Source organism: Garra rufa, chromosome 6, assembly GCF_049309525.1.
Source record: "Garra rufa chromosome 6, GarRuf1.0, whole genome shotgun sequence".
In the NCBI taxonomy this organism is placed as follows: Eukaryota; Metazoa; Chordata; class Actinopteri; order Cypriniformes; family Cyprinidae; genus Garra; species Garra rufa.
Genome location: NC_133366.1, coordinates 6,411,467 through 6,428,391, shown reverse-complemented (window position 1 = coordinate 6,428,391; position 16,925 = coordinate 6,411,467). Strand labels below are relative to the sequence as shown.

The 16,925-nt window shown below is 38.3% G+C and overlaps 1 protein-coding gene across 1 annotated transcript; it reads right to left on the bottom strand.

The window, feature by feature from the left end:
- Positions 1-3,723: 3,723 nt before the first annotated feature.
- On the bottom strand, positions 3,724-9,341 carry LOC141337201 (NXPE family member 3-like). The gene is made up of 8 exons (XM_073842975.1): positions 9,132-9,341; positions 8,985-9,046; positions 7,361-7,798; positions 6,762-7,159; positions 6,603-6,673; positions 6,042-6,245; positions 5,299-5,642; positions 3,724-4,600 (listed from the first exon to the last, which is right to left on the bottom strand). The coding sequence occupies exons 1-8, from the start codon at positions 9,163-9,165 to the stop codon at positions 4,403-4,405; spliced, it is 1,749 nt and encodes a 582-aa protein (XP_073699076.1). The 5' UTR covers positions 9,166-9,341; the 3' UTR covers positions 3,724-4,402.
- Between the last annotated feature and the right edge of the window lie 7,584 nt (positions 9,342-16,925).

Sequence of the window (16,925 nt, the reverse complement as noted above, 5' to 3'; positions counted from 1 at the left end):
TGAACACGTCCAGCAGATGCGAGAGAAGATCGACCGGGTGATGCCATTAGTTCGGGAACACCTGGTGAAAGCCCAGCAGAGCCAACAGCGTCAGTACGGCCGGACCGCCCAACCACGGGAATTCCAGCCCGGAGACCGAGTGATGGTCCTGGTCCCTACCGCGGCCTGCAAGTTCCTCGCTACCTGGCAAGGCCCCTATACCGTCATAGAGCGAGTCGGGCCTGTCAACTACCGGCTCCGACAGCCGGGGAGAAGACGTACTGACCAGGTCTACCATATTAACCTCCTCAAGAGATGGGTCGGGACCAGGGACCAGCTCGCCGCCCTCTGCCTCTCCGAACCCGTGGTTGTGGACATGGACCCCCACCTCTCTGCTACCCAGAAGGGAGACCTCCAACACCTGATCGGTCAGTTCTCTGATGTGTTCTCCCCTCTCCCCGGGCGGACCAACGTCCTCCATCATGACATCCGTACGCCACCGGGTGTCGTCGTTCGGCAGCGACCTTATCGGGTCCCAGAGGCTCGTCGGCAGGCTATTGAGGATGAAGTCCAACAAATGCTGAAGTTAGGGGTGATCGAACCATCACGCAGCCCATGGTCCAGCCCCATCGTTATGGTCCCCAAGCCAGACGGCACCCTCCGGTTCTGTAACGACTTCAGGCGACTCAACGAGGTATCAGAGTTTGACGGCTACCCCATGCCTCGGGTGGATGAACTGCTAGACCGATTGGGACGGGCCCGGTATATCTCCACCCTGGACCTCACTAAAGGTTACTGGCAAGTACCTCTCTCTGAAGATGCCAAACCCAAAACCGCCTTCTCCACCCCTAGCGGCCATTGGCAATACCGGACCCTCCCCTTCGGTCTTCATGGGGCTCCCGCGACCTTTCAACGAATGATGGATGTCATTCTCCGGCCGCACCAGCTGTACGCGGCCGCGTACTTGGACGACGTCGTCATCCATTCCGAGGCATGGGACGACCACCTTGACCGCCTCCGGAGGGTGCTGACGGAGCTACGAAAGGCTGGGCTGACCGCCAACCCCCGCAAATGCCATCTAGCTCTACGGGAGGCGAAGTACCTGGGATACCAAGTTGGACGAGGCATCATCAGGCCGCAAGAAAAGAAGGTAGAAGCCATAAGGACCGCGCTAAGGCCTATCTCCAAGACCCAGGTACGAGCCTTCTTGGGGTTGGCGGGGTATTATCGCTGCTTCATCCCTAACTTCTCCTCTTTAGCCGCCCCTCTGACAGACCTGACCAGGAAGGGACAGCCGGAGAAGGTTCAGTGGTCTCCAACGGCGGACGAGGCCTTCCAGCGGATAAAGGACGCCCTAACCTCGGAGCCCGTCCTGCGCGCCCCAGACTTTCGCTGTCCCTTCCTGCTGCAGACGGATGCCTCGGACACCGGCCTCGGAGCGGCCCTCTCCCAGGTCCAGGAAGGAGAAGAGCATCCAGTCCTTTACATCAGCCGAAAGCTGACCCCAGCCGAGAGAAACTACGCCACAGTGGAAAAAGAGGCCCTAGCCATCAAGTGGGCAGTCCTGGAGCTGCGGTACTACCTCCTCGGCCGGAGGTTCACCCTGGTAACCGACCACGCCCCTCTTCAGTGGATGGCCAGAGCAAAAAACACCAACGCCAGGGTGACCCGTTGGTTCCTAGCGCTCCAGGACTTCCACTTCGACGTCAAACATCGTGCTGGGGCCGCCAACTCCAACGCCGATGGACTCTCTCGGATCTGGGCAGCTTTCGCAGGTCTGTCAGGGGTCACTCCCCACCCACCCCCTGTCTCTCCCCTATTTTCTCATCTCATCCACAGGACCAGGACGACGCTTAGGGGGGGGAGTGTGACGAGCGTCCCGCACGGATATCAGCGTCGCCCTGGAAACCAACGAAGTCCACGCCCTCACGCTCATCACACGGGGATCAGTCTCAGCTGCGTCTCATCAGCCGGCGTCCTCATAAGCCGCGTGCCGGCTGACTCAGTTGAGAAACGATCTCCCTACGAGCTCAGACTAATGGTTCTCTCTCTTCTCTCCCAGACAGCAGCTGAACTGATTCCCTCATGTTTCACTGGATCTGCACCGAGCACGAAGATTGAAGAGCACCGATCGTCACGAGCCTCACACAGCCAGCGGCCATCACTTTCACTTTCACTTTTGCCTTACGTTTATCAATAAATCCACCCTCCGGGGCTAAACTGTGAGTTTTCTGTCCTGTCTTCCTTCCCACCCGTGACAATTAATACAGACGTGAAGTGCTGAAACGATGGGAAAAATAATGTGTGTATTATTTGAGGCAAAGTTCAAAGTAAATTGATGGACAAAAGTATCATAAAGTGTGTTTTTATTTACATTATGTATAACATAGTTTGTTTACTTCATTTATGTCTGTTGTGTTATTTTAGCCTTTAGTCTCTTTGTTCATGTTTTTAGGACAGAAAATAAAGTTTTATTGAAAGTTTGCAACCGTTTACAGTCTTGTGTCATTCAGTACTTCAGAATGAAAGATAATTAATATTAAACAGCAGTAGGTTTAAAGTTACACTGTACTAACAAAACAATAACGTCCTAAAACGATAAGATTAGAGAGTAATATTTATAGTCTCCTGAAGCAATATGACCACTTTTTTTCTTTCTTTTTTTTTTTCTTTTTTAATAGGTTGTCGACTAATCCAGCAGTGTTGTTCTCAAAATCATGTGTGGGTGCATTTTTAAATGGTTTTTGGCATGACGTACAGTACAGACAAAAGGTTTGGACACACCTTCTCATTCGAATGAATGAGAAGGTGTGTTCAAAGTTTTGGTCTGTACTGTATATGTTTGAAACATATACACATGATTGAACACATAATGTTTCTGTTTATTAAAGTTTTTACTCTACATTTGTGCAGTTTTCAGTGGGTTAGTGATATTTTTTTAAATATATATAAATTAATAAATAAATATTTTTTAAATGGGTTTTTATACAAAAAATGCTTTTTATGTAAAATTCACTTTATAAAAGACCCACATTTCTAACTTTAATTCATGGGGATAACATGGATAATTTCACATGGTTTGTGTAAGATTTTTGCCCATCTTTTGGAAAATCCAGTTAAAAAAAAATAAAAAAACTTTTACCAGTAGGTGGCTGCAGAGCTCCACTATTTGGTATTTGCTATTTGACCGTCTGAAAGATATTTTTTCACAAGTTTTTTTTTCAGTTGAATTCATATCTACAGTACAGACCAAATGTTTGGACACACCTTCTCATTCATTTGAATGAGAAGGTGTGTCCAAACTTTTGGTCTGCACTGTACATGGTCACGTGAACAGTCAATCTACCCTTTTCCTCACAAATCTATAGACCTTTTTTTTTTGTCAAAAACGAGTGCACAGCCATCTTTAGAATTTTGTCTTTGAACTTGTGGTAGCTCTGTGTTGCTGTTTAAGAGTAATTAGCTGCTGAAGTGGATTTAGTTATTGTAGAGGTAACAAAAGTTATCATGAGGAGTGTAATGTTTGAAGAGGATGTCATAATAAATGTAGACTGGGAAGATTTAAAACGAGCGGTTCAATCATAAATTCATACAACCTTACATTCATGCTGTGGAGATAGATACAGATGGGAGACAGAAGACAGTGAGCACAGCACAAAGAGGAGGACTATAAAAGTCACTTTCAGGTAAGTTCCACTCAAAAAGACAGAAACAGATCACTTCAATTCTTTATACATCAGTAGATTTTTGTTTTAATTTAAGTTTATTTTTATGTTCATAGAGCAAACCTTTTGCCGATTGTTTACAGTTAAAGGTCAGTTACTCCCATACATGCAAAGCACTGGAGCACAGGAAAAAGGTGGACGAGACAGTAACTTTGTATATATGTCAAAATATCAAGAAAAAAAAGTATTTCTAAATTAATGACTGCCTTAAAACAAATACATTAACCAATGCATTTTCAGACATGGTATTTTCTTCATAGATGCTATTTAAACTAAGTGCAAATAACAATGGGATCTATTTACACTATGTTGAAATAGCAGGATTTTCTCATATTTATAATTTTTATTGCAAATAGACACAATTATCTGCACCTCAGTATTGTAGTACATTAAAACAGCATGCTGTAATTACGTACTGAGCTTAAATTATGGTTTTAACCCCTCCTTACACCTACCCTAACCCTAATTTATAATTCATTTTTTATGACTTTTCAACTATGCCCTTCATTTTTCTTGAAAATAAATATCATATCAGAAAAAAAGGAGAAAAAAAGTTTGGAGAAAAAAGTTTGCCAGAAGAGGGCACCACCGAAGCTGACAATCAGCCACCTTTTGTAGTGTTGACTATCCCAGTTAAATATTGGTTGGTGGAGTTAGTTCTCAATTGCTTTATTGAACGAAATCAACTTGAAACGGCCTCAGCTAGGACAGATATACGAGAGCAACATGTCGATTTCATTACCAATGATAACAGGTCCTGGGTGAATGTTTTCAACTAGATAGTGACAGGAAGTCATCTGCCAGACATCTATGAAGACGACTCCAGCAATATCTTTGAACATCTCCCGCATCACTGTGTTCAACTGCAGCATGTGCCAATCACTTTGATAAATACTCTGGAAAAACACAGATTAGAATTAGAAAGAGCTTTATTGCCAAGTGTGCTTGCACAAACAATACTATAGCTCTCCTACCATGGAAATAAATGACAGTAAACTATTTATCTAGTAGGAATAAAGGAATGGTTTGCCCAAAAATGATGAAATGATGAAATGATGTTTACATTTATATTTGTTCAAGTTGGTAATTTTAATGAGAATCAAACTCATGATTCCGGCACTGCGAGCACCACCAAAGCAAATATATTTAAGCCCAATGTTTCTAGACTTTCAGTGTTGGGGGTAACGCATTACAAATGTGAGTCATGTAAAAAATATCGGAGTTACTTTTTCAAACAAGAACCAAAACTTTCTTTTTCCTCATTTATCCACCTCTGTCCCGTGTCGAAAGAAATACAGAGTGACTTTCTTCAGCCTGAGGCTTGTTAATTCACTTTTAAAGTGAAAGGTTGTCAAAAAAATAATCTTTCTTTGTGTTATTAAAAACAAATAAGCATGCTCAGCCTAGATGACAAACGTTACACAAAAGCAACGTAATGCATTACTTTCGATAAAAAAGTACTAACTCAGTTAGTTACTTTTTATGGAGTAACATTGTATCCAACACAGTAGACTTTCATGTACAACAAATGCCATATCAAGTACCATATTCTCTAGTTGAAAACAAAGTATGATTGGAAAGTGAGCAGGTGTACCTTTATTCCTGCAGTGTTTCCAGACTTGATGATAACAGTGGTAGTTGGAGCACGCCTCAGCAGTGCAATAACAGACTGCCGTATCTTAGCCACTTGAAACACGTAAAATGTTAACGGGTGAAAAACCAGGTGAGCACAGTATGTGAAGACGATGACTGCATGAGTCCCACCGGCGATTTCGTCAATATCGTTGCTGATGTAATGCAGGTCAACAATAGGCATAACTCTACCAAATCGCAAAGGAACACCGTGTACCCTCCAGTGAATAATGGTATTGTTTTTCAACTCCACAGCCATCAGGGGGCCACCTCCAGGATGAGTGTGGAGGTCCATTCTTTTTAAGTCTAAAAAAGATACAATAACTAACGTTATAATCGTAGCTTTAGAAAAGTTAAACAGCCCTGCATTGAATATTCAGGTCTCAGTGTCATTGCATTACTAAATATTAGATACAACATATTAAAGTAGTGTCTGAGATCTAAGATCTGCATGAGATTTTTTTAATGTATTTTTTTCCTGGACCAACTTCACCTTTAAAAATAACATTTTTGTAAATTTTTTCAAAGTTTCCTGAAAAGTGCACCAGTTTTTGATATGTTCATCTAATGCCAGTATATTCATATTTACATTAAGTGCCCATATAATTTGCGTAGCCTCTGTATCTCAGTTTCTCGTTGAATTTACATTATACATTCATGCTATTGAGTCTTAAATTGAATATTAAAAAACTGAAACAAACTTGCCTGGCACTGTTTTTTCGAAGAACTCAAACCACTGCCTTGTGGTGGAGTCTCCCATAAAGTAGACAATCTTGTTTTTAAGACAAGCTGTCATTTGCGGAGGACTGAAATGTCGAGTGTTGCATACAAAAGACTTCCAGACATCTTTCAAATAAAATCCTGCAGGAACCGGTGTTCTCAGGCCAGACCTGCATTTCTCCACAGTGCCTAAAGCAAAGAAACATGCACGTGAAATGTTTTACATGAATTATTTTAACACTTTTTTTTTTTTTTTCAGATTATATCTGTCCTCTGATATGTGTTTTGTCTATGTTTTGACCATTTCCTTTTTGGGAAAAAATAAAGAATCCCAAATAGAAATGTAACATGTCAGAATTATCATTACTTTTTTTAGTCAGTCAATTAGATACCCTTCTCAGGGAACCATGATGATGATTCCATAATAAAAGTTTATTTTATTTATTTAAAAATGATATACATCAATTAATTACCTAAATAACTAATAGTTTATGTATTTATTTTCCAACCAGGAAATTACATTATGAAACCATTATGTAAACATACCAATGGCTGCAGTGTTGGGAAGGACATTAATGATTTTTTTGTCTCCATTAATAATAACATTTGTAAATTTTCTGTGGAGAGAGAGAGAGAGAAAAAAAAGTACACTTATTTGTTGTACAATTTGACAGTTATTCTGAAATTAATTTAATTAATCATTACTTTGCACAAAGCAGCTGCTCAAAACTATTTAATGGGTTTTGCAAACGTCCGCCTGAGTGTTGAACCAGTTTGTCACAGGAGAGTCTCTTCGGCTTTGAACACTGCCACACCGTCCCTGTTCTTACATCCTTATACTCACAGCTGCGAATGCCTTTATTCCAACGACCCCACTTAAGATTACAATCTACTACTTCACGGAGACTTTTTTTATTGCCCCATGACCAAAAGTAGCCTTTAAAGTGGGTGCGTGGAGTCTCCCTGTGTTTTTGAATAATCTGCACAGCCTCACTGGTGTGCTCAAGGCGTACAAAAACTTGTGCCGGACCTTCCCAGGGCAGAAGGAGAGGAACAGTGTAAGTCCCATTACGATGATCCACAACCTCCCCGAACACACTCGCCTTCAAGAACAACAGAAAAGAATAAGTTAAGTGCAGAAGACCGCAGAATTCTGTCGGTAAAGATTTTTTTTTTAAAACAAACATAATGTGTAATTTTTGGTAAATAAATGAAAAAATTATTGCATGCTAAACATAACATGACAAATGTAACATAACATCAAAAATGTATTTTAAAAATAATAGATCATAAAATAAACACACCATTAGCTCTGAATTGAAAAGTTTTGCTTTGAAATAATCTCCTCCATATCTTTTTGGGTTCTTGTTGTGGTCTCTGGCTGTGATGGTAACATAGAGCTTATCTCCCACTTTGTAACTCTCGTTGACTCCCACAATAGAGAAAGATGAGTGGACTGTACTTGTGCTCTGCATCCAATGAGTAATTTTTTGATCTGGATTAGGCCAGTCAATAGCCTTCTGTAGACTGTCCCACTCCTCATCACTGATTCCCATGTCAGACGTGGATATTATAGATGAATCGTTATTAGGAGGAACTGATTTAGGTCCGGGGGGCTGGAATTGTTTGACCTGAATCCCACCATTCAGTATTATGGATGAATCGTTATAACGAGGAATTGATTTAGGTCCGGGGAGCTGGAATTGTTTGACCTGGATCCCACCCTTCAGTGCCCATAAAGCCTGAGAGAGAACCAGAATATCATTCACACCAAATTTGATGTATTTTAATGTGCAAATTATTAGTGTATATTACGTAGATTTGTAGGCATTTGGCAAAATCATGTACAATCGGTGAATGGACTAGGTTGAAAGCATCTAGTAAAGAGTTTCCTTCACACAACAAGTCAAAACAAACACCAAGTTGCTTGTACTGTATATATTTGTGTGTAAAACATGCCATAAACATTCCTAATTAAAACTGAAGTTTGTCATATTTTCAGTGTTAAAATACCTTTTATGCCAGTTTACAGGTGCAGTAAGTGATTTCTAAGAAATACTGTTGATATTTGAAATTGACAGCCACACAAAAGACACATACACAACCCCTCCCTTTGTTGCTCCACTCCAAAAATAACGAACAACACCCCTATCCACACAGGATTAGCATTATCTCGTGACTTCTGGGCATTTCTAATAATTGCAGGTTATATATGATTTTAATCCTGTGCAAATCGACCATGTCTATAATTTGTAAAACAAAAATTCCCCCGCAGTTACCTACTGCATTTCACTGAACAGCGAGGTCCTGTGATAATATCAGTCTTGCGCAAATCGGTTGAGTCATATCATTTTTTTTTTCAGGGTTTTTGTTTCTTCTGCGTCTTTTGTCCAGCTTTTGCGAAGAATTGAGGCTGCATTGAAGTGTTTTGATGTTTGGATGTTAGGAGGAGAACATTATTCTCCTCCAAACCACATAAACGCACACAAAAAGACCCACCCTAACCTAAACATAATGCAAATGCAAATTAGGGTTAGATTAATCTCAGTGGACTATGGTGTACTGACATTTTTACACAGTTAAGAAAACTGCGTAAAAATGTCCCGTGTGCTAAACGGAAATAACTGTGTCATTTTAAATAACTTCCTTACTGTGGAATGTAAAAAAAAAAAAAGAAAAAAAAAAAAAAAACTACGAAAACATCTTAAATTCAACAGCATAGGCGTAAATATCAAACAAATTCATTGATTTCTGCTAAAACCTATTAATTCTACTGTACAGCAGTTACACAAATTTGAACTGACATTCAAATTCTGTGTTGTCTCTTTGAATGACACACAGTTTTGTTGTCTTGTTAGGTAGAAATTAAACTTTCTCTTTTTTTGATCATTATTTTAACATATGTTTTAAAATATCTTACAAACTTACCAAACAGAATGATGTCCAAAGAAAACAAGCCTGTAGTAATACACAATGTCTTAACCTGCAGACTGATAATACATGGAAATGATCAAAACATGAAGCCATTGACCTATAATATGACAAATGTAATTATATCTATAAATTCCAGATTACCTGTATTTGAGTTCTGCGTGGATGATTTGGCCATGGCTAAGTCTGTTGTTCTCCTGAGTGAAGATCATGTGGCTTTAAAAACAAGGCGGTCCCACAACGAATATGACATGCAGTTGAACAAACATGGCTGTCCTCAGTAATAGCACTTCAACTAGGAGTTATTTGATTTCTACATTAGATCAATGCGGATTAGTGAAGATTCTTCATTCTTGCTCACAGAATTAAAAATCAGCAGTTTTCCAAAAAAAAAAAACCATAAACTCAAGAACAGATGTGTAGCAAGAGTGCAAACATAATTATTCCTTTATTGCAAGGCAAAAGTACCACAAGGAACACTGACAAAAATGTGTGTTGGAATATGGCCCCCACAAGGGCTAATGCTGTGAACTTATACACACTCAAAAAAAAAAAAATATAATAATAAAAAAATGTCACTAGGGCGGTTCCTTCTCAACAGACATACACTTTATCCCTTATTTACCCCTAAAGAGTGCATTTTAGTTTCTTAAAGATGCATATCAGTACCTAAAGTGTTCATATTAATACAACATAGTACATATGTTACAGTGTATTCTAAAAAAAAAAAAAATAAAAAAAAAATAGTTCAATTTCTTATTAAAACCACATTGCGTTCGGAACTGGAAAAGTGAGAAAGAACTTAGACATCGAGGAGAGGTGGAGATACAATGCCACCCATCTGGACAAACAGGTGTGAATTGAAATTTTATCTCTCTCATTTTTTTTTTTTTTGTTATCATGTTCCTCAAATATTTACCTTTGTACCTGATCTACATCTAAAGGTCAATTGTTTTGCACACACTTTTCTCCCACAACCACACATTGGAAAATATGCAACATATTTATTCAAATGTTCATTCTCATGAGAATGAGTGGCTGGTGTTTGAACTGCTTAATGGAAATTAATATACATGTGACTGTAAATGTTTTTTTTTTTTATATATACAGTACAATGTACATACAATTTTCTGTCATCTGGAGCCAAATTAACATCCTAAATGTGTGTGCCTGTGATACAAAAGAGCACTTGAGAATATTTCATATGCTGTTTTTGTCTGTTGAGGTACATTTGTAATGTGAAAGATATGATGACAGAGTCCTTGAAGAAGCTGAATGATGCATAGTTTTCAACTTTTTCTTATAGTTCAGATAGTATCTTTTTTGCACGTGATCTACAACTAAAGCTCACATTAACATTTCATCAGACAGCTTTACAGTATGTGTTCGTTCATGGCATTGTTCCAGTTTGGTGTCTTTTCTGTGCAAGAGCTCATTAGAAACAAGAAAAAGCAGTCAGTGTTTTAAAAGCAAAGCATTCAGCAGTTTAAAGCAAGTGAATCCAGTGGATCTGGTTCTTTTGTTTAATAGAGACAGAGATGAGCTGATAATCCATGTGTATATTTACCAAAAATAGTGCACTCTGGACGATGGGGCGGGGCGACACTTTTGGGCTTACACATTTCACAGCTACTTCAGTCTTTCTGTTGTTATTTTTTTAAACTGAGATTAAGAAAAGAAAAGAAAACAGCACTGTGATAAAAGTCCAGCATTTATGTGTTGTTTGTACTGTTCCTATATGTAATCATATGCATGCTTTCATCTAAAGCAACTTGGAAATGAGGACAATAGAAGCAATAAAACCAACAAAAGAGCAGATTAGGAATAGAATAGAGAGTTCTAGTGTTAGAGGGTCAAGTGTAGGTGCAAGACATGTGTCTTGGAGGAATGCTCCACTTGACATTTAACTGTACTGTAGAGTACAGAACATAAACAATGTATGCGTGTGGTGCTGTTGATATAACCTGAACGCCACGCTTTGTCTATGTGCAGATCTAAGCAAAGTATTTGTCAGGGTATCAGGGGTATATGGTATAAATCAGGGTATATGAGGCAATGTTAAGAGCCCATGCTGCTTTTTATGGACACAATCCAAACCTGAACAGTCCCAGTGTGGGCTTGTCCAGACAGAGCCCAGAGCTCCAGACTCACGGTGGGCTCTCTGTAAGCAGTGCACACCAGCGGATTGCCAACATTAATCCCAACAATAATTGGCCAGCCTGTTCGGGCCTAGAGCAACTTTGGTACCTTTGGGCTCATGCAGGTTTTTGTGTAGGCAGCCCTGTAATGCAACTACAATACTAACAATATGGCCATTTTTTAGCCACTCAACTGAACTGGAATGACTCACACCAAAAGAGCCTTTTCAGAACCTGATGTTTCACATCCACAAGTTTTCCGCCCCATTAAGCCTTGTGTCAAACAAAAGTTGAAGCGTCTTCTGGTTCAAAGTAAACAAGCGGGTCGTGACACTGATTCATTCAACAGTTGACAGGAGTGAGTGACAAACGAAGCCTTATGAAGCACCGAAACTTTCCTCTGACTGTTTCGGGAAAAGATTAAAAGCTTTGAGAGTGTCAAATACAGTGATATCTGGTGGTTAGTAAAAAATAAAGCTGCAAAAAGTCTGTGAAGCTCCGTCGGAAGAAGCATTCACCACAATGTCCATAGATCATGGGTGCCCAAATTCGGTCCTGGAGGGCTGATGTCCTATAGCAGGGTTCCTCAAATCTTACCCTGGAGGTCCAATGCGCTGCAGAGTTTAGCTCCAACCCCGATCAAAAAAAAAAAAAAAAAAACACTATTGTTGTGATCAGTATTTGCTTTAGTTAGGCTCTTGACTCTTTGTGCTTTAATGTTGTAACAATGTATATATATATATATATATTTTTTTTTTCGAAATTGGTCCTCTTGTATTTAACCCATCCACGTGTGCACAAGGTGAACAAACACACACACACACACACACACACACACACACACACACACACACTGTGAAAACACATTGGAGCAGTATATATATATATATATATATATATATATATATATTTATACAACAGTTTGTTCTGGTTCTCAAATCTGATTGGTTGAGAACCGTGAGATATTCTCCCGGTATCGCTACAGGAACGCCTTTTCACAATTGTGTATCACTCCACGTGTTCTAGCCAGGACCATGGCGGAGGTCCAAATCCCGTATCATTTTATAAATATTACTGTTTTTGTGTCACGGAATGTAGTTTTAAGAGGTTTTCAGGCGAGAATGTACTTGTTTATAGTTCAAATATGCAGTTTGTTAATAAAGATAACGTCTATTTGAAAATTTGCTTCGTCGTTTTCGGACGTGCAAGACCCATAACGTCAGGGGGCGTTTTGGTCCGTGTAACGCTTCACAATTAAATTTTCAATTTTCAATTAAAAAATGGAAAAACAGAAAAATGAAACCAAACGCCCATTTTTCAATTTTTGCAGTTACATGAAGGATCGATTATTCAAATTTTCTCTTCTTTTTTTCAACTTTACTTTTGCTAAACTGTGACTTTTTAAATGATAAATGAATAAATGAATTCCAAGCGATTTATATACTTTCTTCTTTTTCTTGCGCTTTGCGCTGTGGGCTGTACCATTATTGCCGGGTGAGGGGGGGACTTAAGCCGACTACAGTACGTTTGCGGTGCGTACGCTCACTCTACAGACAAGCAGAATAGACGCAGAAATCAAAGTAAATTCATTAGATTATTATTGAATTAAACAATAACATAAATTGTATTCATTAATAAATTAATTTTATAATAAATTAATAAAATGTACTGCATATACAGTAAAGCAGATGAGCCCCATTAGCTAAACGTTAGCAACGGCTATGGCTTCGTTCTTATTATATTCGTTTTTAGTTGAGGTTTATGGAGATTAGCGTGTCTAAAATTATAAAATGACAAAGGTCTCGACACCGCTGCCGTGCGCTTAGAGCGCGCGCGCGTCCTCGTTCCAAGGAAGGACTTGTGTTCTATAGTTCGTTCCTGTGGAATTGTTACATTCTTTTTGTGTTCACGCTATATTTGGCGTTTATATTGTTGCTTAGAGAAAGTGTTGAAAACTGCCAATAAAAACCGAATATAAGCAAGCACCACCTATAGCCCCACACAACTTTATTCAATCTTATTCTTTTCTTGATTTTTCTCAACTATGTCATAGTATAGCCTATAATAATCAGTTAAAACGTTATTATACCATCTGATGCTGCTTACAGCCATATGATTGCGCTGCCGTGCAGTGCGGGCGCCCATATTGATGGAAACCATTTCAGTAGCCAATGTTAACAAGATGGATTAATGTGTAGCTAAATGATTATTAATAGCTCGGCAAAAGGGGATTTGAACCCTTGTCGCGAGTTTGGTGTTTCACTTTCTATTGCTTAATGATGTTCCATACAAATGAATAAACATATAGGTGCTGTATTTCCTACTTGTACTTTTCAGAGGCACCTTTCAATGAATTACATTGGACATTTGTTTATGTTCTATCTATCTATCTATCTATCTATCTATCTATCTATCTATCTATCTATCTATCTATCTATCTATCTATCTATCTATCTATCTATATCTATCTATATCTATCTATATATCTATCTATCTAACAGCGATTTTATTTTTGCTTAGAGAAAGTGTTGAAAACCGCCAGTTAAAACACTAAACTGCACTGTTAAAAATTGCTGTAAAAAAACGGCCAAATTTTGACAGTAACATGCTGTTTTCCATTAAAACAGTGCATTCTGGGTATTATTTGTCAATATCGAAAAGTAGCCTGCTGCTATGTATCGTGAATTAACAGCGTTCAAAATCGACACTCAGAGACTGTGTTTCAAATCCAACTCTACACCCTCATTCCCGATTCCCTACATGAGTTTACTAATATAGTCCACCTTACAGAGATAATGAAAACTAATGAGTGACTTCAGACACTGACGACCAGCAGCTGTTAATGAGCAGAATCACTGATTGACAGAGAAACAAGACAAACACAAGAACTATAGAACTGACTTCAGCCACAGCCTTAGATGAAATCAACTGAAAATTTAAACAACTCAACACACAGCTTTACCAACTTCACGCATTTCTAACCGGACAGATTGTATTTCTGTCAGATGTCTATAGAAGATCTTATTGAGAATGAACAGATGTTTAGATGATGATGTGTTTTTTTTTTTTTTTGACGATACCATTGTGGAGATCAGTGTTTGATTTAATTTAATTGGGCTCCTGACTCTTGATATTTAAACATAGATATTTTTGCTGTAAATGGGTTTTTATGATGCATTAGTTGCAGTAATGCTGGTCAGTTGATGCTGGCTATTTTTAGTTGAGCATGAACATGATCTATATGTTGTTGTTTTTTCCACCAAGTGTGTTACAGCACACAGAAAAAACCCCAGTGTTAGTTTAACACTCAGAGTGTGGACACATATAGACACTGAAGGTGTTGAAGTTAACGAGATAATTAGGTGATTAACAAAGTGATGATTGATCATTATTGAAGACACCTGATGTTAATCAGCAGAATCACCAAAGGAGAAAACCAAAAGTTTTAAGCAACCATTATAGCGGTCAATGTTTGCATTAGTTAGGCTCTTGACCCTTAGATCTTCAATATTAGGGCGTTTGGCTGCTGTATTTGAGTTAAAACAGCCAGACATAAGCTCATGTCATCAGGTGATGATTATGTTTTAACATATTCATTGTTTGACATGAATCACCAAATGTATAATCTATTAGCTTTGTTTTTGTTTTTTTGCTTATTGTAATAGCCTTTACAAGATATAGAAGATCCAGCACTTCCTATACTTTTTGAATATATTTTTTTTACAACCTGTTTAAAAAAAAGTCTTTCACATCGGCACACATAGATATCAAGAACCAGCCCATTAACCTCAACAATGGTGACAAATGGGATATTCAGATAAACAGATCAACTCTGAACTCTCATAATTTATTCATGCCGCAATGCATGATGGGAGTTATGGATGAGTTCTGATTGGTTACAACATGCTTTTTGATGGTCACCGTTGTTGTGGTTCTCACGCTGATTCTTCATGTCTGTGTGTCTAAAATTAAACAAGCTCTTATTTTCATCATCTGTCTGATTATGCCAAAATTGATTTCTCTTTTGTTCAACGTTTCTTGTCTGTAAGGAAATACTATGTCAAATACTCAAGGCACTATATGATGATTATGTCAAGCACAGTCAATGCCACCTGATGACTTTTACTCTTGGCTTGTCTGGCTGTTATAACTCAGCAATTGCAATCAAACAAGACCTAATATTGAAGATGTAAGGGTCAAGAGCCTAACTAATGCAAACATCAACCTCTATAATGGTTGCTTAAAAATGTTGTTTTTCTCCTTTGGTGATTCTGCTTATTAGCATCAGGTGTCTTCAATAATGATCAATCATCACTTTGTTAATCACCTAATTATCTCATTAACTTCAACACTGCTTCAGTGTCTATATGTGTCCTCACTTAGAGTGTTAAATTAAGATTGGGGATTTTGCTGTGCAGCAGATTTTTTGGCAACGTGGCAATCAAGAAAAAAAAAAGATTCAATAGATATTTTTTAAAACTACTGTAGCATTTATACTCAAATGGAGACATGAAGAATCAGCACATGAATCTCAACAATGGTGACAATTAGAAAGCTTCATGCTGCAATGCATGCTGGGTATCAGCACAAAACCTCATCATTGTTGAGATATCAACATTGTTCATACGTGATGCTTGATGTGTGTATCTAAACTATACCAAAGATGTTGTTTTTTTTAAATGAGTGGTGTTTTCATAACTGAATGCTCTGTTGTTGTTTTTTTTTAAATCTAGCATCAATATTCAATGAAAGAAAAGACACTGGATAAAACCTGTGTCATTACCAAACCATAGACAACTCTAGATTTTTTCTTTTCTTTTCTTGTCTTTCTTTTTTTTTTTTTTTTTACCATAACCAGCATTTTGCAAACACACATAATTACAACAACAAAAAAATAGCTTTAAAATGTCAAGGTTCAAGAGCCCAGCTAAAGTAAACACTGATCTCCACCGTGGTAGTGAAAAAAACAAAACAAAAAAAACAACAACGTCTAAACCTCTTCAACTCTCTTCTGTAGACGTCTGACAGAAATAAATTCAGTGTGGTAATAAGTGAAGCTGGTAATGCAGTTTTAGGAGTTTAATCAGATCTTGAGAGATTTAATGTCTTCTTTTATTTCAGTTGATTTCATCTAAGGCTGTGGCTGAAGTCGTGTTTATCTTCAGCGATTTTGTTTGTTAACAGCTGGTGTTCATCACTAATGCTCAATCAGAACGTGATCAATCATATAATTATCTCATTAACTCAAACACTCTGTAGTGTTGACACATTATAAGTGTTCATTTAAAACTGAGGATTTTGCTGTGGGTTTTAAAGGGTTAAAGATGCACAATGAAAAAAAAAACTGCATGAAATGTAATTTAACAGTAATAAACTGTAATTAATTTACGGCAACACACTGTAGAAAAACAGTAACATGCTGGCAACCAGAGCTGCCAGTAGATTACTGTTAATTCAAGAAAAAACAGTAATATACTGTAAAACACAACAGTCAGATTTACTAAGCAAATCAAGTTATTTTCTCTAAAATATTAGTGAATGTTCATAGAAATACAATTATGCAAAGTCGTTAACTGGTAAGGAGAGTAAATATTTAATTGTGCCTAACTGGTGTGTTTTTGTACAAGAGAGATCTGTTAGTTTAATTTAGTTTTGTGGGTGACCATTGTGCTGGAGAGTAGAGCTTGTGCTTCAGGCAATGATGAGCCGCAAGCACTGAGGTTTTGCTGCTTTATTTAAAGACAGTAATTATGGAATTGCTGATATAGTGATATCTCTTTACTAAGCACTTTGTTACACA

Coding starts and splice junctions, on each gene's coding strand:
- LOC141337201 (XM_073842975.1), bottom strand. CDS start 9,165: ATGGCCAAATCATCCACGCAGAACTCAAATACAG. Junction 5,643..6,041: donor CTTCGAAAAAACAGTGCCAG/GCAAGTTTGTTT, acceptor TATCTTTTTTAG/ACTTAAAAAGAATGGACCTC. Junction 4,601..5,298: donor GAAACACTGCAGGAATAAAG/GTACACCTGCTC, acceptor GTGTTTTTCCAG/AGTATTTATCAAAGTGATTG.